The sequence below is a fragment of the Penicillium psychrosexuale genome (genome assembly GCF_028828465.1).
Source record: "Penicillium psychrosexuale strain IBT 29551 chromosome Unknown utg000005l, whole genome shotgun sequence".
NCBI lineage: Eukaryota > Fungi > Ascomycota > Eurotiomycetes > Eurotiales > Aspergillaceae > Penicillium > Penicillium psychrosexuale.
This window is the reverse complement of record NW_026643190.1, coordinates 239,986-260,004: the sequence shown is the minus strand read 5'-3', so window position 1 is coordinate 260,004 and position 20,019 is coordinate 239,986. Positions and strand designations below refer to the sequence as shown.

The 20,019-nt window shown below is 47.7% G+C and overlaps 12 protein-coding genes across 12 annotated transcripts; 5 read left to right on the top strand and 7 right to left on the bottom strand.

Annotated features, from left to right (window-relative positions):
- Positions 1 to 203: 203 nt before the first annotated feature.
- Positions 204 to 1,047, bottom strand: N7518_009055 (v-SNARE protein VTI1; the record flags this gene model as incomplete). Its single annotated transcript, XM_057189982.1, has 3 exons — positions 204 to 291; positions 362 to 768; positions 871 to 1,047. 3 exons carry the CDS (start codon positions 1,045 to 1,047, stop codon positions 204 to 206), a joined length of 672 nt encoding a protein of 223 aa, XP_057037638.1.
- Positions 1,048 to 1,545: 498 nt separating this feature from the next.
- rvb1 (RuvB family ATP-dependent DNA helicase pontin) lies at positions 1,546 to 3,121 on the bottom strand (the record flags this gene model as incomplete). The annotated part of the gene is made up of 4 exons (XM_057189981.1): positions 1,546 to 2,007; positions 2,072 to 2,619; positions 2,683 to 2,902; positions 2,978 to 3,121. The coding sequence occupies 4 exons, from the start codon at positions 3,119 to 3,121 to the stop codon at positions 1,546 to 1,548; spliced, it is 1,374 nt and encodes a 457-aa protein (XP_057037637.1).
- Positions 3,122 to 3,446: 325 nt separating this feature from the next.
- On the top strand, positions 3,447 to 4,097 carry N7518_009053 (mitochondrial 54S ribosomal protein bL28m; the record flags this gene model as incomplete). Its single annotated transcript, XM_057189980.1, has 1 exon — positions 3,447 to 4,097. One exon carries the CDS (start codon positions 3,447 to 3,449, stop codon positions 4,095 to 4,097), a length of 651 nt encoding a protein of 216 aa, XP_057037636.1.
- Positions 4,098 to 4,912: 815 nt separating this feature from the next.
- N7518_009052 (uncharacterized protein) lies at positions 4,913 to 5,794 on the bottom strand (the record flags this gene model as incomplete). The annotated part of the gene is made up of 2 exons (XM_057189979.1): positions 4,913 to 5,051; positions 5,106 to 5,794. The coding sequence occupies 2 exons, from the start codon at positions 5,792 to 5,794 to the stop codon at positions 4,913 to 4,915; spliced, it is 828 nt and encodes a 275-aa protein (XP_057037635.1).
- Positions 5,795 to 6,873: 1,079 nt separating this feature from the next.
- Positions 6,874 to 7,754, bottom strand: N7518_009051 (uncharacterized protein; the record flags this gene model as incomplete). Its single annotated transcript, XM_057189978.1, has 3 exons — positions 6,874 to 7,006; positions 7,077 to 7,154; positions 7,207 to 7,754. 3 exons carry the CDS (start codon positions 7,752 to 7,754, stop codon positions 6,874 to 6,876), a joined length of 759 nt encoding a protein of 252 aa, XP_057037634.1.
- Positions 7,755 to 8,732: 978 nt separating this feature from the next.
- Positions 8,733 to 9,108, bottom strand: N7518_009050 (uncharacterized protein; the record flags this gene model as incomplete). The annotated part of the gene is made up of 3 exons (XM_057189977.1): positions 8,929 to 9,108; positions 8,828 to 8,887; positions 8,733 to 8,751 (listed from the first exon to the last, which is right to left on the bottom strand). Exons 1-3 carry the CDS (start codon positions 9,096 to 9,098, stop codon positions 8,733 to 8,735), a joined length of 249 nt encoding a protein of 82 aa, XP_057037633.1. The 5' UTR covers positions 9,099 to 9,108.
- An 87-nt stretch (positions 9,109 to 9,195) lies between these two features.
- On the bottom strand, positions 9,196 to 9,513 carry N7518_009049 (uncharacterized protein; the record flags this gene model as incomplete). The annotated part of the gene is made up of 1 exon (XM_057189976.1): positions 9,196 to 9,513. The coding sequence occupies one exon, from the start codon at positions 9,511 to 9,513 to the stop codon at positions 9,196 to 9,198; it is 318 nt and encodes a 105-aa protein (XP_057037632.1).
- A 449-nt stretch (positions 9,514 to 9,962) lies between these two features.
- N7518_009048 (carbon-nitrogen hydrolase family protein) lies at positions 9,963 to 11,169 on the top strand (the record flags this gene model as incomplete). The annotated part of the gene is made up of 3 exons (XM_057189975.1): positions 9,963 to 10,439; positions 10,496 to 10,844; positions 10,910 to 11,169. The coding sequence occupies 3 exons, from the start codon at positions 9,963 to 9,965 to the stop codon at positions 11,167 to 11,169; spliced, it is 1,086 nt and encodes a 361-aa protein (XP_057037631.1).
- Positions 11,170 to 11,659: 490 nt separating this feature from the next.
- Positions 11,660 to 12,772, top strand: N7518_009047 (putative alpha-1,6-mannosyltransferase subunit; the record flags this gene model as incomplete). The annotated part of the gene is made up of 3 exons (XM_057189974.1): positions 11,660 to 11,951; positions 12,025 to 12,458; positions 12,542 to 12,772. The coding sequence occupies 3 exons, from the start codon at positions 11,660 to 11,662 to the stop codon at positions 12,770 to 12,772; spliced, it is 957 nt and encodes a 318-aa protein (XP_057037630.1).
- A 446-nt stretch (positions 12,773 to 13,218) lies between these two features.
- N7518_009046 (trans-2-enoyl-CoA reductase (NADPH) TSC13) lies at positions 13,219 to 14,342 on the bottom strand (the record flags this gene model as incomplete). The annotated part of the gene is made up of 3 exons (XM_057189973.1): positions 13,219 to 13,901; positions 14,008 to 14,223; positions 14,303 to 14,342. 3 exons carry the CDS (start codon positions 14,340 to 14,342, stop codon positions 13,219 to 13,221), a joined length of 939 nt encoding a protein of 312 aa, XP_057037629.1.
- Positions 14,343 to 15,820: 1,478 nt separating this feature from the next.
- N7518_009045 (peroxidase/cytochrome P450 family protein) lies at positions 15,821 to 19,389 on the top strand (the record flags this gene model as incomplete). Its single annotated transcript, XM_057189972.1, has 7 exons — positions 15,821 to 16,066; positions 16,119 to 16,216; positions 16,281 to 16,329; positions 16,379 to 16,571; positions 16,634 to 18,812; positions 18,867 to 18,993; positions 19,063 to 19,389. The coding sequence occupies 7 exons, from the start codon at positions 15,821 to 15,823 to the stop codon at positions 19,387 to 19,389; spliced, it is 3,219 nt and encodes a 1,072-aa protein (XP_057037628.1).
- An 84-nt stretch (positions 19,390 to 19,473) lies between these two features.
- On the top strand, positions 19,474 to 19,818 carry N7518_009044 (uncharacterized protein; the record flags this gene model as incomplete). Its single annotated transcript, XM_057189971.1, has 2 exons — positions 19,474 to 19,513; positions 19,631 to 19,818. 2 exons carry the CDS (start codon positions 19,474 to 19,476, stop codon positions 19,816 to 19,818), a joined length of 228 nt encoding a protein of 75 aa, XP_057037627.1.
- Between the last annotated feature and the right edge of the window lie 201 nt (positions 19,819 to 20,019).

Genomic DNA, 20,019 nt, shown 5'->3' with positions numbered 1-20,019 from the left:
AGAGACCGGGATTGCTTGGACTAGAGATTTGGGTCTAGCTGTGTAAAGACTCGCCGATGCTATCATACTGTATACATAATGGCAAATATATGAGAGACAGAGACGGACAGACAGACAGGCAATAGCCTTGCTAGTAAGAGCAGGAAATAAAAGGATATGAGAGATCAGACCGAGTATACAAACACCAGCGCGAAACTCAAGTACTAATGGAACTTGCTGAAAATGACAGCGAAAATCAAAAGAACCAGAACCGTAATAATCGCAATAGTGATCATCCGATTGGTAGCCATCCTAAACAACACACAAGAGGTCAGCAATCACGTCTATATATAGAAGAACAAGACAAAAGGGGAGTCAGTACCTACGGGCCATGCCCCTCAAAGTCTTGATACTAGTATCAACGTAACCCTCACTCTGCTGCAAGTTGTTCCGAGCATTCGTGATCTGCTCCCTCTGCTCATACAGTGTGCCGAGCGTGCCGCGAGCAACATCCTCGGTCTCCAGGGCCATGCGCTGACTCTGCTGCAGCCGTGCCGAACTGCGCTCTAGCCGGTCCGTACCGGACAGCAACTGCTGTCTTTGTTCGAGGTGCTCATCCTGCGGCTCGTCGGTGTATCGGTCGCCGAATAGTGCTTGCCGGTCATCCGAGAGGGACTTGAGCTTGCGCTTGACCTCGTCGATATCGGTTGAGTAGTTGCGGAAGCGGATGTTGACTTTTGACCGGGCTGCGGAGGGGATGTTCTGCTTCTCCATGCGCATTTGGTCGAGCTAGATGGGGATTGATCGGGTTAGTTTGTTCTGTTCTTGTGTTTGTTCGTTGTTCTCGCATTGTGGCGCATGAAAACCGGGTGAGGGGTTCGGTGGACTCACCAGTTCTGTTGCTTCTTCGAGGACTTGTGTTGCGTTGTCGATTACTGATTTCCGTTGCTCGCCGCTTGCCTCGGCGATCTGGTCCAGCTTCTGGTTCAGATCGGCTTGCACCAGCTTCAACTCATTCTCATAGCTGGCAAACATCTCCGAGCCGGCGTCTGTATTCAAGTTTGACATCGTGATTGTATAGTATGTATTCTAGCTTAGGTGGGAGAGAAGATCTGCTGTCTGCAACGGTAGTTGATGTGTTGATGTAGGCTCCACCTTTATCTGGGGGTGACACTGTTCAATAGCTGAGTGGCGGTCAACGGATCTTGTTAGTGTGGCTTCGCTTTGCAACCGATGGAGACTGGCTTTCCCGAGGTCTTAGGGAGCACAAAGAGGAAATATCGAAATAATTAAAGGTGCCAGGATAAGACTGGAACGTGACGGTGAGACACGTGATTAATCTAAGTCGGGTTGCATTTGCGACATGCAGATGACATCTATATAACTAGTACTATTTAAACCTACAACAATTTATCTTCTAAAAGCTGCAATAAACTGGAAACATAATTTGATACATAGCATTAGCGTAACACCAGGCCCATACAAAACAATTCGCCTTTTCAATAAACATCAAAGATACCCCTTTGGTATACAAGATCATGGAACTTTCTCAAGCCTTCTAGCCATTTATAACAGGAAATTCTTGCTATCTTGATCAACAATGATTGCGCTGCGCTTGGCATCCAGGAAGAGATCCTCGCACTCCGCAATATCAGCCTCCTCAATTGCGCCGGGGCGGCCATTGACACGCGAGAGAATGCTTGCGGGGGTCAACAGCTGCAGGGCATACCGCAAGCTGACCTTGCTTCCATGGTCAGCGACCTTGTTCAAGGCAGGCTCTGTGATATTGAGGCCTTCAATCTTGGCGCGCAGCCGGATGATAGTCTTGATCTCCTCGGGGGCGTAGGGGTTGGTGGGGATGATAAGAAGGCGGGCAAGCAGATCAGGTGGGATACCGTGTGCGGCACTGATTTCAGTACCGCGAATGACGGCGTGGCCACGGTTGGAGGCGAGGATGACAATCGGGGAGATGGTCGATTCGAGGGCGCGGTTCAGATATGTGAAGCACTCAATGTCGAGCATGTGCACCTAGAGAAGAAACGTAGTTAGAGACATGATCCAATAATTGACAGCATAAACTTTCTCCACGTACCTCATCGATGAAAAGAACACCGGGAACCAATTCTGCGACACCCTGATCAATGTACCGGTTGACAACCTTGTTGATTTCCTGGCGCAACTTGTCCGTGATTTCCGTCTTCTTGGGCTTCATCAGCTGGCCCATCATACTCATCACGTCTTGTCCGCCCTGGGGTCGGGCGTTGGCCATATCCAGGTCGTGAAGAGTCACATCCTGAACAATCTCCTTCTTCTTGTGAACCTCGCCCTTGGGGACAGGCACATACTCCTCAGCCTCGAGATCGAATTCGGTCGCATAAGCATCGGATCGCCCGACTCGCTTGCATGAGCCCGTGTTGGCTTCAATGTAGATGACGTCTCCGACCGTGACACGTTCCTTCTGGATGGCTTCGTAGATGCTGGGGTCCAGGCGCAGCTTCTTGGAGCCCTTAGCGGACTTCAATCCGATGATCAGGTGGCTAATTGTGCGCCCGTATCCGCCCAGTGGGTTCTCAGCCTCCTCGGGGGTAAGCTCTGTCACCTCTCCCTCATAAACTTCCTTTGTTTCGCGAACACGGAGGCCTGTCATGCGTTAGCTTGAATTTTCTACGCTTGTTGCGTTTTCCCTGATGTCGCATTGCGTACCGATAGCTCTCCGGAAGTTCTCCATCAGTGCTTCGGTCTTCTTGACCTCCGCGGAATAGATTTCGCTGCCAACAATGGGGCAGAAAGGAACCTTGGTTCCCAGCTCCTGCGATACAGCGAGAGCCAGAGCAGTCTTTCCGGTGCCAGGGCCACCAGCAAGCAGCACAGCTCGTCCAGCCATCTTCTTTGACTTGATCAAGTCCACCACAACACCGCATGCCTGCCGATGGTTTAAACCGTTAGTTATTGTTACTGCGAAGCAGATACCCTGGATTCAGCGTTGCTATCCACTCACCTCACGGGCAGCTCCTTGTCCCACGAATCCATCCGCATTGTGCTCCGGGGTCCCATCAGAGCGTAAGCCTAGACCCCGAATGTGTGTATGCGCTGCGGTCCTGTTCTCGCGCGAGTTCCCCTTCACTTCACTAATCTGGACCATGTTTAGGAGAGATGTGGCCGAGTAGAGCCACGGGTATTGACGAGAGATGGGTCAATCGGTTGAAAAGAAGGAAGTCGTAATAAATCAAAGCTTCAAAGAAATAGCCTAGATCGAAAAGAAAGGTAACGCGATGGTTCTCTGTGAGATAATGCTTCTGGCCGAAATTCGCGAGCAAGGGATCGGCGAATGAGAACGCCGCCCTCAGGGCGGTGAACTGCCCCAAATTCTTCCCTACTGGACCTCTTCCTCCGCCTGTTGTCTATTAAAGACTTTCCGGCTTTTGCGTTCTCGACACTCTGCGAGGGTCCAATAGCTGTTGAACACAATGGCCGGCCTACATGCAAGATCCGCAATGGCCGCCCCCTTCTCTTTGGCTTCGGCCTTCCGCAGTCTTTCCATCGCCACACCGAAGCGATCCTTCTCAACGACGCCGGCAACGCAATCAGTTCCGAAACTACCGGAAACCGCCCCAGTCTACCCCTACGGGGAATCCAAGTGGTACAAACAGGCTGACTCCGGTCTCTATGGAGGTGCTTCGATCCGATTCGGCAACAAGATCTCTAAGGGACGCAATGCAGGCAAGACACGACGAACCTGGAAGCCTAACGTCCGCCGAAAGAAGATCGAGAGCGAGGCTCTGGGCGAGTCTGTGTTTATCAAGGTCACTCGTCGCGCCTTGCGATCAATCTACAAGGCCAAGGGCCTAGATAACTATTTGTTGTCTGATCGGCCAACACGCCTCAAGGAGCTCGGTCCTTTCGGATGGAACCTTCGACACCAGATTATGCAGACACCGGCGGTCAAGGAGAGATTTGATAAGCAGCGCAAGGCCTACGGTATTCCTGAGCCCCCGACGTTGAGCAAATGGATGAGGGACCACAGGCTTCAGATCAGGAACAAGATCGAAAACCTGGACATTGACGCCATGACCAAGCCTCGCGTCTCTCCGCGAAGCAGCCAGTCGTATGCTCGCTAGAGCAGCTTGAGCGACCTTGCGTGCCGAGGGGAATGAACAGGCGCTTGTACCACTATCCTGAAGAGCGATGGACGGTTTTTTGGGCACCGCGGATTTTGTGCCATCTTTGTACGCTATCTCGTTTCTTGTGGTAGAAATGATGGCCACAAATTTCTAATTTGGGTGCGGTCTCTTTTTCAATTTGCATATTGGGTCTTCTGTGTATTATACTCCAATCTTACTTCGTGTTCACTTATCAAGACGTTTCATCCAACTCCATTTTTACGCCACGGCTATAAAAGTAGGTATAAACAGAATATAGCACTCCGGTCAAAATCAAAATTCCGCCGATCCAAGGAGGAGTGGATACATGAGCGTCTCGTCGTCAACCCCCAAAGCACTGCCAATCCCGTTCTCAAGGGGAAAAAAGCATAGACATCCATGCCAGCCATCGATCCAGCATGAGTTGATTCACATAGAACGGACAGTCTTCGGAGCACATGTGACTACTCAAACCCCGAGCACGGTTTGATCATGCGATGCATGATGACCAACGTCAGAAAAGGCATATGGGATTGGATATAGGAAGCAGACTCCGCCGAGATGCGCCTCGGTGACCGGTCTTCCTCTGCCGTTCCGTAGAGTGGAACTGCTTTGGCTAGAACACGAAGACAGAAAAGCTTGGGGAAGATCGATATGTGTATTCATCTAGCTAGTTCCGTATAGAAGGTACCCCAAGGTCATATGACAGTCGAGACGACGATTACATCTGCCGTACCAGGAAGGATTTGATTGATTACCAGCAATGATTCCTAAGCCATACAATTTCACCATATTCAGAACTCCCACTCACTGCTATCGAGGTTCCAATCCATCTTGCTAGATGGATTGGCCAGTCCGTACAAGAAGTAGTTAACATCAGACCATTTATCGTTGTTATCCATAGGGCCACCCATTCTGAAACCTGAGATATGCCTAGAAATAAAGAATAAGCACATTCATATTTGGCATATTGGATACCACACGTACATATTTTCGGTCGACTCATCATAGATAAGCTTCCTTGCGGCAGTAGGGACTGGCTGGATACCGTACGACATAAGCTGTCTTACGGATATGTTAACTCTATAAGTTCGGTGAAGATAGAGTATGAACTTACTTATAAACTCGACGGAATTCTTTGCGGATAGCATCGCGGACTTCAAGCCTCTGGCTCTAGAAATATTCCTCAGATAGAGGCTCCCCAGGAACCTTCTCCCAGATAACGTAGGTAATAAAGCCCGAGGGAATGATATCGTCAGATTCTTGCTGTGTTTCTGTGTTTCTTGGTAGCCAACAAGCTTAGGAACAACCTCACAGCAGTTCTCTTCAAGTTCCTTCAATAATACTAACTCATTTACCACTTTTTTCGGAATGGCCTGGTTCGCTCGAGTTTTTGACTTCGAGTGCTGGGTTCCAGTGATAGGGATCTGCTGATAGACTCGTAAAAAAGCCGGCGTTTTAGCTGGGTCATCCTTAGGGTAGCAGAGGAATTTAGCGGCAGTATATAGAGGACTAAAGCCTTTATCCATTTGTTTCTGGGTTCTAAAAAAAGAAGTTTCCTTAAGCTTCTCGGTAATTACCCATGTCACAGACGGCAATGGAGGGTGTGTCTTGACGTCCGTGGTGATCTCAGTGCCTTCAACGTCGTATATTGTGTCGGTTTCAGCGGCCTCCATATTGAATCTATAGATTTTTATAAATTAGAGGAAATACTTGATAGGGACATAGGCTGGACTTACCAAAGGCAGGGTTAAAATGGTTGAGGAAGTTGAAACTGGTCGTGGAGAGAGACATAACCAGTTAAGTAGACGTATGGCCCATGGGTCTATCCCACTAAACAGAAATTGTCAGAATTAGGTATATTTTGTATAGCCCACTCATGTAAAAGGTACACATACCTAATACCTTATTTTCTTAACCCTCTGGTGAGTTAAAGGAAGAATAAGAGCGGAAATAAATAATAAAGGTCTAGCCCAATTAATTGGCTAATAATATAAGGCGTCAGGTTGATCTTGAAGAAGAGAGAGTACATTCAACTAAATACCAAAGATGGAGAACGAAGAAAGAAGAAGCAAGTTATAAAGTGCAAGCAGCCAGTTGATATAGCTGACCACTTTGTAAACGTTACAAACTTCGAACCTTCTCGCTTAGCGATCTAGCAAACAATCTAATGCAGTAAACAATGTGAACAGTAAGCGAGCAAGCAAACGTGAAGCATATGATGGCGATCTGTAGTGGATCGTCACAAATAAAATAAATTTCAAATATCTCATATAGAAAAGTAAAAACTACGTTTATAAAACACCATACTGAAGAGGGGGGACCCTATAACGGGGACAGCAGGGGCACCGACAGGCCTGCCTGCGAAATCGGTGTGAGCACAAAGTCGTTACTGGGAGTAGTAGGGTGCTAGAAAGGAGAACACCATGGAGTGGAGTGACTACTAGAAGAGAAGATGGAGGGTATCTGCGTTACTATCTCTGCCTGAGGCGCTTAGTCGTCCTGCTCTGGAATTCCCTCCTACATATCACCCCAAGAGTTGACCAGGGACGGTCAACTAAACCAAAACCCTCTCCTAAAACATAACTGTAACCTGGGCATATCTGATGCCATAAACTGAGACCCGATATATTGGCCAAGGTTATTTCCCGTTACACTATGTATATCAGAAAACTACAGGGATCTAGGGTTGGCTACCAGAAAGGATTTGATTGATTGTCAGCAATGATTAGATCCCCAAGCCAAGTATACAATTTCACCATTCCCAATCGCTATCCTTGTACCAATCCTTGTTACAAGGTCGGACTAGTCCGTATAAGACGTAGTTAAAATCAGACCAGTTCTCGTTGCTATCGATAGAGAGACCCATTCGGAAGCCCGAGATATGCCTAGAGATATAGAATAAGTAAATTCACTTTTAGCCTATTAGATACCACGCGGATAAGGAATATCACGTACATCTTTCCGGTCGACTTATCATAGATAAGCTTGCTTTCGTGAGGGGGAATTGGCTGAATACCGCATGATACAAGCTCTCTTATGGATATGTTAGCTTTATAAGTTCAATGAAGATAGAGGATGAACTTACTGGTAGACTCGACGGAATTCTTTACGCATAGCGTCGCGGACTTCAGGCGTCTGCCTCCAGATATATAGCTTAGATAGCGGTACCCCTGGAACTTTCTCCCAGATAACATAGGTAATAAAGCCTGAGGGAATAATGTCGTCCGATTCTTGCTGTGCTTCTTGGTAGCCAAGAAGCTTAGGAACAACTGTGCAGTCCATCTGCATAAGTTCCTTCAGTATATCTAACTCATTCGTACTTTGTGTTATAGCCTGCTGTATTCGAATTCTTGATCTCGAGTTCTCAGTTCCGGTGATAGGGATCTGTTGATAGATTCGTAAGAAAGCTGGTGTCTTAGCCGGGTCATCCTTAGGGTAGCAGAGGAATTTGGCAGTAGCATATGGATAACCAAGGTCCTCGTTGGCGTCTTCCTGATATCTAAAAAAGGAAGTTTCCTTTAGCTTTTCGGTAATGACCCATGTCACAGACGGCAATGGAGGGTCTATCTTGGCTTCAGTGGTGATCTCAGTGCCTTCGAGGTCGCAAATTGAGTTGGTTTCAGCGGGATCCATACTGAATCTACAGAATTTTGTAAATTAGATGCACTTACGAAAGGCAGGGTTAAAATGGTTGAGGAGAGAAGAAGTTCACACTGGTCTATGGGCGATGGAAAACTAATTCTGCCGAGCAGAAAATTAGTCAGCTAGCCATTCTAACTAGTTACGTTGTTCCGCAGCTGTAATGAGTATACAGTAATTTACATTTTCTCTAATTACTCAGGGTCGCATTGAGTTCAAATTTTATAGATATAATTAAAATGCCCATTTCTGATAGGGGATTACTATATTGACCCTCCCCCAGTCTATTCTGACCCCCTGCCTAAAATTTCAGTACTGCCCTCCAGATTGGGTACCTAGGAGTAATATTACATACCGGCCTAAGACCATAGCTAATTATACAGGCGGTGATTAGAGCGGTGAGCCAAAAGTGCTGACCACTTCAAGCCATAGTTACTGGTCGTGGAGAGAGACATACATAATTATGAGTAATCTATTTAGGGACCTCCTGTCTCCTTCCTGATCGGGTGCCACTTTGAACTCTGCCATATATTCTGCCCACTGTGAGGCGACAGGTCGATCTGAAGAAGAGAAAGAGTGCATTCAACTAAATGAATAAGATGAAGAAGGAAAGAAGAAGCAAGTGCAAGGGAAGCAGCGCAAAGCTCGAACCTTCTCGCTTAGACATCTAGCAAACAATCTATTGAAGTAAATGATGCAAACAGCGTAGAGTAATCATGCAGACGGTAACAGCCACTTCTGGTTTACAAAGTAATAAGACATGCATTTTGATCAGAAAAAATCATATATTCAACCAGATTCCTATAGGATTCAACCCTTTAATGGATGAAGCAGTTGACGATGAAGCGGTGGTCAAGGTTACTCCGTGTCATGTCTATCGAGGTACCAATCTGTCTTGCTAGATGGGTTGGCCAGCTCATACATGACGTAGTTAATATCATCCCATTTCTCTGTGTCAACATCGTCACCAAATTAGAACCCTGAGATATGCCTAGAAATAAAAAGAATAAGCACAGTACATTCACCTTTGGCCCATTAGATGTTACAGGGATAAGGAATATACGTACATAGTTCCGGTCAACTTATCGTAGATAAGCTTTGTTGATTTAGGGGGAATTGGCTCGATACTGCATAACATAAGCTGTCTTATGGATCGTTAACTCTATACCCCGATGGATAGAGAGAGAGGATGAACTTACTCGTAAACTCGACGGAATTCTTTACAAATAGCATCGCGAACTTCACGTGTCTGGCTCCAGAAGTACTGCTGAGAGAGAGGCTCCCCGGGAACTTTATCCCAGATAACGTATATAATAAAGCCTGAGGGAACAATATCATCGGATTCTTACTATGCTTCTTGGTAGCTAAGAAGCTTAGGAATAACCTTATAGCCCTTCTGCATGAGTTCCTTCAGTACATCTAACTTATTCGTAGTTTATGTTATAGCCTGCTTTACTCGAATGCTTGACTTCGAGATCTGGGTCCCGGTGATAGGGATCTGCTGGTAGATTCGCACAAATGCTGGCCTCTGAGCTGGGTCATCTTTACGGTAGCAAAGAAATTTAGCGGCAACATATGGATACCCAAAGCCTTTATCGATGTCATGCTGGTCTCCGGGATGAGAAATTTCATTCAGCTTCGCGGTGATTACCCATGTCGCAGACGGCAGCAGAAGGTTTGTTTCTGTCTTAGCGTCAGTGGTGATCTCGGTGCCTACAAGGTCACCCATCAAATCAGTTTCAGCGGTATCCATGTTGGATCTGTAGATTTTCTTGATAGGGGCATAGGCTAGGGGTAAAATGGTTGAGGAGAGAAAAGAGGAGAGACTCGAGAGGTATGGTCCTGGATGGATGCAGGGAGTAACTGTAGCCTTGGAGGTGTAATCTATGAGTAATCTATCTGGGAAACGGTGACGGGTCTTTCCGCCTACAGGAGAACCAAATACAACACATATTAGGAACTATTCTAATCATTCAAGCCAGACATTATTGAGATAACTAAGTTGTTGCATCATCTTATCGTCTACTAGAGTCAAAAGCGGTATAGAAAGTAGGGCTGGCAGAACTACCCGCAAGCGGTAAGAGAAATACAAACGCAGAAGAGGAAATCAGAGATGCTGAGAGGGGTAATAATTATTTATTTTGAGTCCTTTTGACCTTCGCTTTTGGAATATTTTGCCTCGGCAAGGAAGACAACACTATAATGCCTCAGAAAATTACCGTGGCTGTGGCACAAGCCCGCACTCTGTCTACTCTCGAGTTGACCCTCGCTTCTCTCAAGGAAACCACCCAGCATGCAGCTTCAAAGGGCGTCCATCTTATACTCTTCCCAGAAGCCTACCTAGGCGGATATCCTCGCACTTGTGACTTTGGAACTGCTGTTGGCGCGCGTGCTCCCTATGGGCGGGATCAATTTCTTGAGTACTTCCGTGCTGCCGTTGACCTAGGCGATACGCCTGCTGGAGCGGGAGATGACTGGGTGGAGCGCAAGCTACCCGTGGCCCAAGGTCGAGACCACCGTGGTGATGGAACAAGAGAGTTCCTCGAGCGGCTATCCCGCGAGACCGGCGTCTTTATTGCAACTGGGTTGATTGAAAAGGCCGGGGGGAGCTTGTACTGTTCTGCGCTGTATGTCGATCCTTTGCGGGGTGTTCTGGGGAAAAGACGAAAGGTCATGCCAGTAAGTACATGGAAATCGATCTTTGCTGTCATTCATAGTCAATTTGGAAGATATAGACTAGTGCTGACTTGAAATTGCCGGAAAAAAAGACTGGCTCGGAACGTCTCGTGTGGGCGCAGGGGTCTCCTTCTACATTGAAAGCTATCACCACAGAGCTGAATGGAGTCAAGCTTACTATTGCCGCCGCCATCTGCTGGGAAAACTTCATGCCTTTGCTTCGTCAAAGTCTTTATTCGCAAAATGTGAACATCTACCTCGCACCCACAGCTGACAGCCGTGATACCTGGCTACCTCTCATTCGCACTATTGGTGGCGAAGGTCGCACTTTCGTGCTTTCTTCCAACCAGTGCGTGCGCTACAGTGAACTACCGTCCTGGATCACTGAGCAGAGTAAAAATACAGAAGGTACGTGGTATATGATCACCCTCAGTTTGCTTACTTAGTTGTTCAATTGACTCATTCTCTCTTAGAAGATCCAGACCGCTATATCTCGCGTGGTGGCTCCTGCATCGTCGGACCCTTCGGCGAAGTCGTGGCTGAACCTATCTGGCAAGTCTCCACTGACGATGCAGCTGATATCTCTAGCATCGAAAATGCGCTTGTGATTTCTGATATAGACTTGGAGGATTGTGAGCGAGGCCGACTTGACATGGATGTTGCGGGAAGCTATTCAAGAGATGCATTCCGGTTAACGGTTGACGGGTTGGACCTGAACCCTCCTCCGTTCTAGGGATCAAGTACAAAAGAAATACAGTTGGGCAACTCTCATAAGATGAGAATTCTTGGAACGCCTAACTATGCCAATACTTGGACAGAAAAAGTGGCGAAATAGTGTGGCACAAGGTGTGTATTCAGATGTGTATGTACATACTAGGGCCGATCTATAAAATATATCAACAATATTTTTTTCGCAGGTCTTGTCCAATGCAAAAGGACTATACATCAAACCAATCAACAAATAATCTATATGTTATCTCTGATTATTTTCTATCCTAAATAGGAATTTCCGCTGGATGCGGTTCGCTAATGGAAGTTGGAATGCGGCCAGCAGAGGTGGGCCGGATTCAGACGCCAATCCCTCGGGATCTTCGTACCCGCGTCGATCATCAAGTTCCCTTCTTCAATATTCGATCTTTGACCTTGCCATCTTTCTTATTATGACTTGATTTCAACACAAACACTGTCCCTTGTATAAACTCAGGGATAAGCACACGCCCTCAATGCAGTTCGCGTTACCTCCACGGCGGAGCCCGCATCCTCTACCTCTCCCCCGTTCCTCTCGAATGTCATCCCATCGCAGGAAACAGTTCAAGTCGGTCGCCGTCCTTGCATTCGCAATATTATCCCTTCTCTATCTCATCCATTACCTCTACTCCCCAACCTCCACGTCCGTTGTGGCTCCGGCGGGTACTTCTGGAGTGGTAATCGTCACACTGCTAGACCGTCAACGGTGCAGCGAGAGCTATCTCAAAAAGATCATTGCAAACCGGGAGGACTACGCCAAGCGTCATGGTAATAAACCCCTATACAAAGCAGTGTGGAGGAGCTTCGCAATGAACTTGATCTAACTTTCCTGCGGGAACAGGCTACACCAACTTCTTCGCGAAAGTGTCAGATTACGACGAAGCCGTTGGCGATGCTCCAATGAGCTGGGCAGTTGTACCAGCCATCCGTCATGCCATGGCTACACATCCTCACTCGGCATATTTCTTCCATCTCGCGGCTAATGCTTTGATCATGAACCCTACCAAATCCCTCGAGTCTCATATTCTAGGGCAGGGCCGTCTGGAAAGCTTGATGTTGAAGGATGTACCCATTGTGCCGCCAGACAGTATCATAAAGACCTTCGTGCACCAGAAGGAACAGGATGTGGACCTTATCATCACCCAGGACAGCGAAGATTTGAACCCCGGAAGCTTCATTTTGAAGAACGGGGAGTTTGCGCGTTTCTTCCTGGACCTCTGGTTTGACCCGCTTTACCGCAACTTCAACTTTGCTAGGGCGGAAGCCCATGGACTGGTAAGAGAAATCCTTTACTCTATTACTCTATCTTTATATAGATAGCGCTTCGAGAGCCTTGATTCTGACCGACACTCTGCTAGGATCACATTTTGCAGTGGCACCCAACTGTTCTTGCTCGAACCGCCTTGGTCCCTCAGCGCATTCTAGGCTCCTATAGCAAAGACTCGCCGGGTGTTGCTTTGGACGGCACCTACAAGGATGGTGACCTCGTGATCCAATTCCATGGGTGCGGTGATGCAGAGGGCCGAGACTGTGCCCGCGAACTAGAGCCGTACTACAAGCTTTGGGAGAAGAAGAAACAGAGAGATTAACGTTCTTGAAGTGACTTGCATTTAGGGGTCCACTGTTTCTACGTGGGGAAATGGCGTTTTGCTTGGGATCTTTCTTCTGTTCAGGGTGGTTTACCTAGTTATAATGTTCTAGGGTTGATCAGCGTTTGGTCGTGGAGACCTCAACATATGGCGTATTTTTGCTTTCATTGGCATGCATAGCTGCAAAAGGGATACGATAATTGTTTTCTATGTCCAATACCAAATAATACATCATCTCATGATATCAGTAATTAGTGCATACCGTTTATCATGACAACTAGGGTTGATCGATAAGCTGCGAGACTTCTTTCAAGCCATCAACAAAGACAATCTAATGCCTTGCTATAATTTTCTTCCCCTTTTCCACTCAATCAATCACTCAGCCCATGGCCATAGCATATGGGATCACCAAATACCAGCCTGGACTTGACCATTCGGCCAACTTCTTAAGCAAGGCCGGGGAAGATGACAGCGCGCTTCTTCTTATACTTGTCACCAAACTCCTTGCGGTAGCGATACTCCTTCTTCCAAGCCCAGCTCCACATCTGCAACCCACCCACAGCAACGAAGATCAGCACACTCCAGTTCAACTGGCTGACAAGGAAAATACCCAACCAAGCCAAGATCTCAAAGAAGTAGTTGGGGCAGGTAACGACACTGAAGCCGAACCCAGACGGAATGCCTCGCTCAGTGGTACCCGGCCGGCGGAGATTACGCAGGATGTAGTGCGCATTCAGATTCGCCAGCTCACCGAAGACAAACAGCGCCAGTCCGGCGTACACAAGAGCCTGGTTGGGGGTACTGCTGGCGGCGGTCGCGTCCGGACGGAACACCCAGTAGGCGATGTTGAAACCGGCCAGAACCCAGTAGTGGGCGCTGTTCTTGACGATGTTGCGGGCGGGCATGGTGGCACTGCTGAAACGGTGCACGAAGATTGTCTCGAACTCGCGCTTCAGGAAGTGCACGCTCAGCAGTGCGCAGACTAGGAGCTGGAGGTTTGAGGGCGAGGGGAGGGGCTTGTCGAAGGTGAAGTACAGGAGGGGTCGGAGTGGGAAGAGGAAGAGCGCGGGGATCAGGAGTGGGCCGAGGTACTCGATGATGAAAACGGTGCGCCAGGCAATTTGGGGTCCTGTTTGATTTAAGAACTATATGTTAGCTTCTATGTGCGTGGGGAAGAGTGCGCTGGTTCTAGGGCTGAATTCGCATTGTCCATGATATGGGGTATAGACACGCACCGAGATCCTTGACGTAGATCACGCTTGAGTTTAGCAGGCCGGTATCCTCAATGGTGATGTTGTTCGAGTTCGGGACCACGCTGTGGTCGCTACCCTTGGTGATTCTCATCCGGTGAATTGAGCAACCGGATGCTGCGGAGAGCGCAACGTGCAATTCTTCACTAGAGGCATCGAGAGAGATATCGATTTCCTTGGGGAGCTTGCGGATGGGCTTGCCTGATTTTAGATTAGCGATGCTTTTAAGCTACTCTCTCTGTGACCGAGAGCTTCGAGTAAAAGAGCTATGTATGCATACCCCTTGGCTGAACGACGAGTGTGATTTTATCAGCCGCCATGATGATAACTTAGCTCAAGCAGATATAATGCTTGAAGACGGGGCTTATTTGAGGCCACCAAGATAACTTGAAATCGCGACTTGGCTAAAAAACGTGCTTGTCCCAACAATCTACAAGTTGGGCCTCGGTTGACGTCACGTGTTGACGCCTGAGGCCACATATCCAACGTCGCAATATTTTGCAATAGTTGGGTGTCTTTCCCAGAATGGCCTCCCACGGTAGGTTGCCTTGGCAGCTTACTGAAAACAGGGGTTCGTATGGAATACTACGATCTTTGCATCTTGGCGAACTAGCTCGTGGCTATGCCAGTTGCTCCAGATGTTTTTTTGTCTCATTTCGCCTTGGAGATTCGACTGGCCTATCCGCCAATGGCACACTGTCCAATGCAGTATTCCCTCAAGGCCAGCTTGAATGTCATCATTTACTGGGGCAGCAAAGGCTATATATTTCCTCCGTATCTGAAGTCATCTGGCCTGTCAGCTGAAACAAGGGTATCCCCGGAAGCTAACGAGGCCGAATATGCACTGTAGCGGGGCATGGTGGTTCCAAGGCAGTGCTGGATTTTGTGGGAGCTGAGAAAAAAACAAGCTATTGTAATATCAAATAGCAACGTCAAATCAGAATCGAATGATATCGCCCCATCTACCCCATAGGTTTCAGCTCCATCTTGCACGGTTACTTTGACCGAACAGCATCGTCAGCATCGCCAATCATTGCCCAACCAAGAACCAAGACAGACCCTAGAAGTTCATTATTAGAGTTTTTTACATGCCATTCTTATTAGATTGTCATTTTCCCTCTATGAAAACATAATTTTTGCATAGCCTGAGCGCATCGCAGATCTTCGGACCCATTTAGCCGCTGTTACTGCCCCAATCACAGTGTGTAGTTCGATCCACACTACGAATTGAACCATTGAATGTGCTAATATAGCTCGTGTCTATCTTTATCTAGGCGGTCGTAATCCGGGTCATCCGCCATAATTGGCTAGGCAAATACACCAAGACCTGGTTGACAGGGCATACCCCGTATAGCATGGCGAATCAGAGATATTCGATTGCTCATAACAACCAGTGGGGCGTTCCTCTTCACACACAAGGTCCACCTTACGCTAAGAACGATCACGAATGAGGGCGCTGCTGAACTTTGAGAATGTGATGTACATTCAGCCGTACGGATGGCTCTCTCGGCTTACTCCGTGATTACCACGGGAGGCTTATAATAATACACTCCCATTTCCACCGAAATGATTGCATGATTCACTTTGTCTTTTCCTAATTACCTGTGATAGTTGTGTTGCTCTTTTGCTTCCCTATATACATATACCGGTAAGCGACTACTACATTATTGTCCTTATTGTTCGACTTTCAACTATACGGCCTCGGCTCAAGGTCAACCTATGACCTCGAAGTTGACAGATTAATCACAGTTCGCACTCGGATTTCTTCTGTATCTGTATTATACCATCTCAATTCACCATGTCTGAGGAAGAATCCAGCAGCAAGATTGCTCAGGTTGAGCAAGTTGTGTCTGCAGCCTTGCGGCCCTTGCCCACTCAAACTGGCGATGGCAGCTATGTACAAGAGCCAACCGTGACAGGCCTTGCTAAGGACCTACTCCACTTTGACCTGAAAGATGCCAAAACTTTAGCGGAGGTTGCCAAAACTGCCGTGACTGGCGAGGCTGTGAATGACAGAGATTATATCATGGAGCGCGTGATTCAGGTTTGTATTTTCGCGAGGAATTGGCTATGTTCCCACTCTAACTCTTCTACAGCTTGCTGCTGGCTTGCCTTCGACATCTCGGAATGGCAAGGAACTGACCAATACCTTCCTCACCCAATTGTGGGGTGATCTACAGCACCCGCCTGTCTCGTGAGTCATGCAATGGCGATGTTGGTCTGTGTGGGAAATGTCCAGCGACTAACTAGTGATGCAGCTATCTTGGACGCGAGGCGGCATACCGGAAAGCTGATGGATCTGGAAATGTAGGAATTGTTCCCTTATAGATCGAGTATGTCTGCTAAACAGCCCTAGAACACATTTTGGCCTCAGATTGGTGCTGCTAGCACCCCATATGCACGGTCCGTTCGACCCAAGACCATGCAGCCTGCTGCTCTTCCGGAGCCAGAGGCTCTTTTCGATAGTCTCTTGTCCCGGAAGGATTTCAAGGAACACCCGAACAAGATTTCTAGCGTGTTGTTCTATCTTGCCTCTATTATCATCCACGGTATGTTATTTCTGTTGGTTGAGATCTTTGCTATACGAATCACCGAGGCTAACAGTTTTCAGACTTGTTCCAGACGGATCCTCGGGACCAAACAAAGTCATTGACATCCTCGTACTTGGACTTGTCTCCGCTTTATGGCAACAACCAGAAAGAACAGGATACAGTTAGAACATTCAAGGATGGAAAGTTGAAACCCGACTGCTTTTCCACTAAGCGGGTTTTGGGATTCCCTCCCGGCGTGGGCGTGCTTCTCATCATGTTCAACCGTTTCCACAACTCCGTTGTCACGCAGTTGGCAGCTATAAATGAAGGTGGCCGTTTCACGAAACCGGATGAGTCAAATTCCCAAGCTTATGCCACCTGGGATAACGACCTGTTCCAAACTGCCAGACTGGTTACTTGTGGTCTTTATGTTAACATCATTCTGAAAGACTATGTCCGAACCATTCTCAACGTAAACCGAACTGACAGTGTGTGGAGTTTGGATCCCCGTGCAGAGATACGGGATGGCTTGCTTGGCGAGGCACCTGCTCAGGCTACCGGAAACCAGGTATCTGCCGAGTTCAATCTTGTTTATCGCTGGCATTCTTGTGTCTCAGCCCGGGACGAAAAATGGTCAGAGGATCTGTATAAAGAATTATTTGATGGGCAGGATCCGAAGGAGATTAGCATGCAGCAATTCACAGGGGGTCTTCGCCAATGGGAATCAAAACTCCCGGCAGATCCCCAAGAACGTCCTTTCGGCAAATTGCAACGCCAACAAGATGGAACTTTTGATGATAATGATTTGGTCAAGATTCTCCAGGAGAGTATTGAGGACCCTGCCGGGGCTTTTGGTGCTTTGAATGTGCCGGATGTTTTCAGGAACATTGAGGTTCTCGGCATCAAGCAGGCACGTTCTTGGAATCTGGCTACCTTGAACGAATTCCGTCAGTACTTTGGTTTGGCTTCTTATCAAACCTTTGAAGAGATCAACTCAGACCCATTCGTCGCGAACCAGCTTAAGCATTTCTATGACCACCCCGACCTTGTCGAGCTGTACCCTGGTCTCATTGTCGAAGAGGCTAAACAGGCCATGACCCCGGGTAGCGGTCTATGCACTAACTTCACGACCTCCAGGGCCATTCTATCAGATGCGGTTGCTTTGGTTCGTGGCGATCGCTTCTATACTGTCGATTTCACACCGAAACATCTCACAAACTGGGCATTCAATGAGATCAACAATGACGTCTCTGTTGATGGCGGCCAGGTCTTCTACAAACTGATCCTGAAGGCCTTTCCCAATCATTTCCGTGGTGACTCGGTTTACGCACACTTCCCGATGGTTGTGCCTGATGAGAACAAGAAGATTCTGACTAGCCTTGGTAAGGTTAAAATCTATAACTTTGACCGACCATTTTACACGGCTCCGCCCCGTTTCATCAATTCCCACTCTGCTTGCACAAGAATCTTGAAAGACCAAGAAGGATTCAAGGTAGTGTGGGGTGATAAGATCCAATTCTTGATGGAGAATAGCGGCCGTCCTTATGGCCGAGACTTTGCCTTAGCGGGTGATCTCCCTGCCAATGAAGCTTCTCGAAAGATGCTTGGTGCTGCTCTGCATCGTGAAAAGTGGGAATCAGAAGTAAAGGCCTTCTACGAGGACATTACTCTGAAACTCCTCGAGCGAAACTCATTCAAGGTTGCTGGCGTCAATCAGGTCGACATCGTTCGCGATGTTGCCGTTCTCGCCCAAGTTCACTTCTGTGCCAATGTCTTCTCCCTGTCTCTCAAGACAGAGTCAAACCCAAGAGGCGTGTTCAGTGAACAGGAGTTGTATCAGATCCTGGCCGTTATCTTCGCTTCTATTTTCTACGATGTTGACGTGTCCAAGTCTTTCCAACTTTGCCAGACTGCTCGTAATGTTGCACAGCAGCTGGGCGAACTGACGCTAGCCAACGTTGAACTCGTTGCTAAGACTGGATTCATTTCCAGTCTGGTCAGCCGTCTACACCGCCATGATATTTTGAGCGATTATGGCGTCCACATGATCCAACGCTTACTCGACAGCAAATTGCCCGTTAAGGATGTTGTGTGGTCGCACATTCTTCCCACGGCCGGTGCATTGGTTGCCAATCAAGGCCAGCTTTTCTCCCAATGCATTGACTATTACCTCTCCGAAGAAGCGGCTGAGCATCTGGTTGAAATCCAGCGCTTGTCTAGAGAGGACACTCCTGAGGCTGACGAGCTTCTTGTGCGATAGTAAGTTTCTTCATATCCCATTACAATTTAAGAGGCCATACTAACTGTCTACAGCTTCATGGAAGGAGCGAGACTCCGATGCTCGGTAGCATTGCCACGATTTGTCACTAAGCCAACGGTGGTCGAAGATAACGGCGAGAAGGTCACTTTGAAAGCTGGCCAGGAGATCATTTGTAACTTGGTAAGTTCTTGTGTCCTTTTTTTATCTCTCTATTGGTATTCAGATGCTAACAGACTGTACGAAATATAGGTTGTTGCAGGCCGTGATCCTGTTGCGTTCCCCGATCCCGACAAGGTCCGTCTGGACCGTGATATGAGCCTGTACGCCCACTTTGGCTTCGGTCCTCATGAATGCCTCGGTGTTAAAATGTGTCCTCTTGCACTTTCCACTATGCTCAAGGTACTTGGACGACTGGATAATGTCCGTCGCGCCCCTGGACTCCAAGGCCATCTGAAGAGGCTTGACGGACTAGGAGGAATCGCCATGTATATGGATGCCGAGCACAGTAGCTTCTCTCCGTTCCCAATGACAATGAAAATTCAATGGGACGGAGACCTGCCTGCCAGGAAGGAGTAGGTGCATATTTGAGAACTTCAAAGGATGTGAATTTTGTTTGAGAGATCTCTATAATATTTGCGGCTGGTTTTTTGTATAGCATGCATGCGTTTTCTTAGGGATGTGGTTCACCGCATATCAATAAGTTTCTAGCAGGCTTTTACTCTGAACTCCCACATCTTTTCAAAAATAGTTGAGAGATTGTGGTCAAGCATATTTCATTGTAGCTCTCTGTATGTAATATTAAATCCAATAATTCCAGGGTTGCATCATATTTGTGCCGACAAACTGGAAGTAAAGACAGGCAGTCGATGCCTGAGGCCTAGCGGGGGAAATGCAGAGAGCCGCTCCGCCCTTCTGCCTTTTGCCGGCAAGACCAGCTTCTCTTCACATTGCGTCCTTCTCTTCTCTTCTATCAACCATCCGCCCTCCTTCATCTTTTCCCTTTGACATATCCATCTTAATAGCTCCACGTCAAACCTTGAGGGATAACGACCTGCACCCGTTTTCCCTTATTTGACCGACTTGCGATATCTCATCTCTCAGCTATCGATTTGAGCTTTCTCACCCAAGTACCTTCACGATTGAATGGTAAATTCGATCTAGCATCGCTTAGAATTGCCTTTTATTCACAGTGAAACATTACTCAGG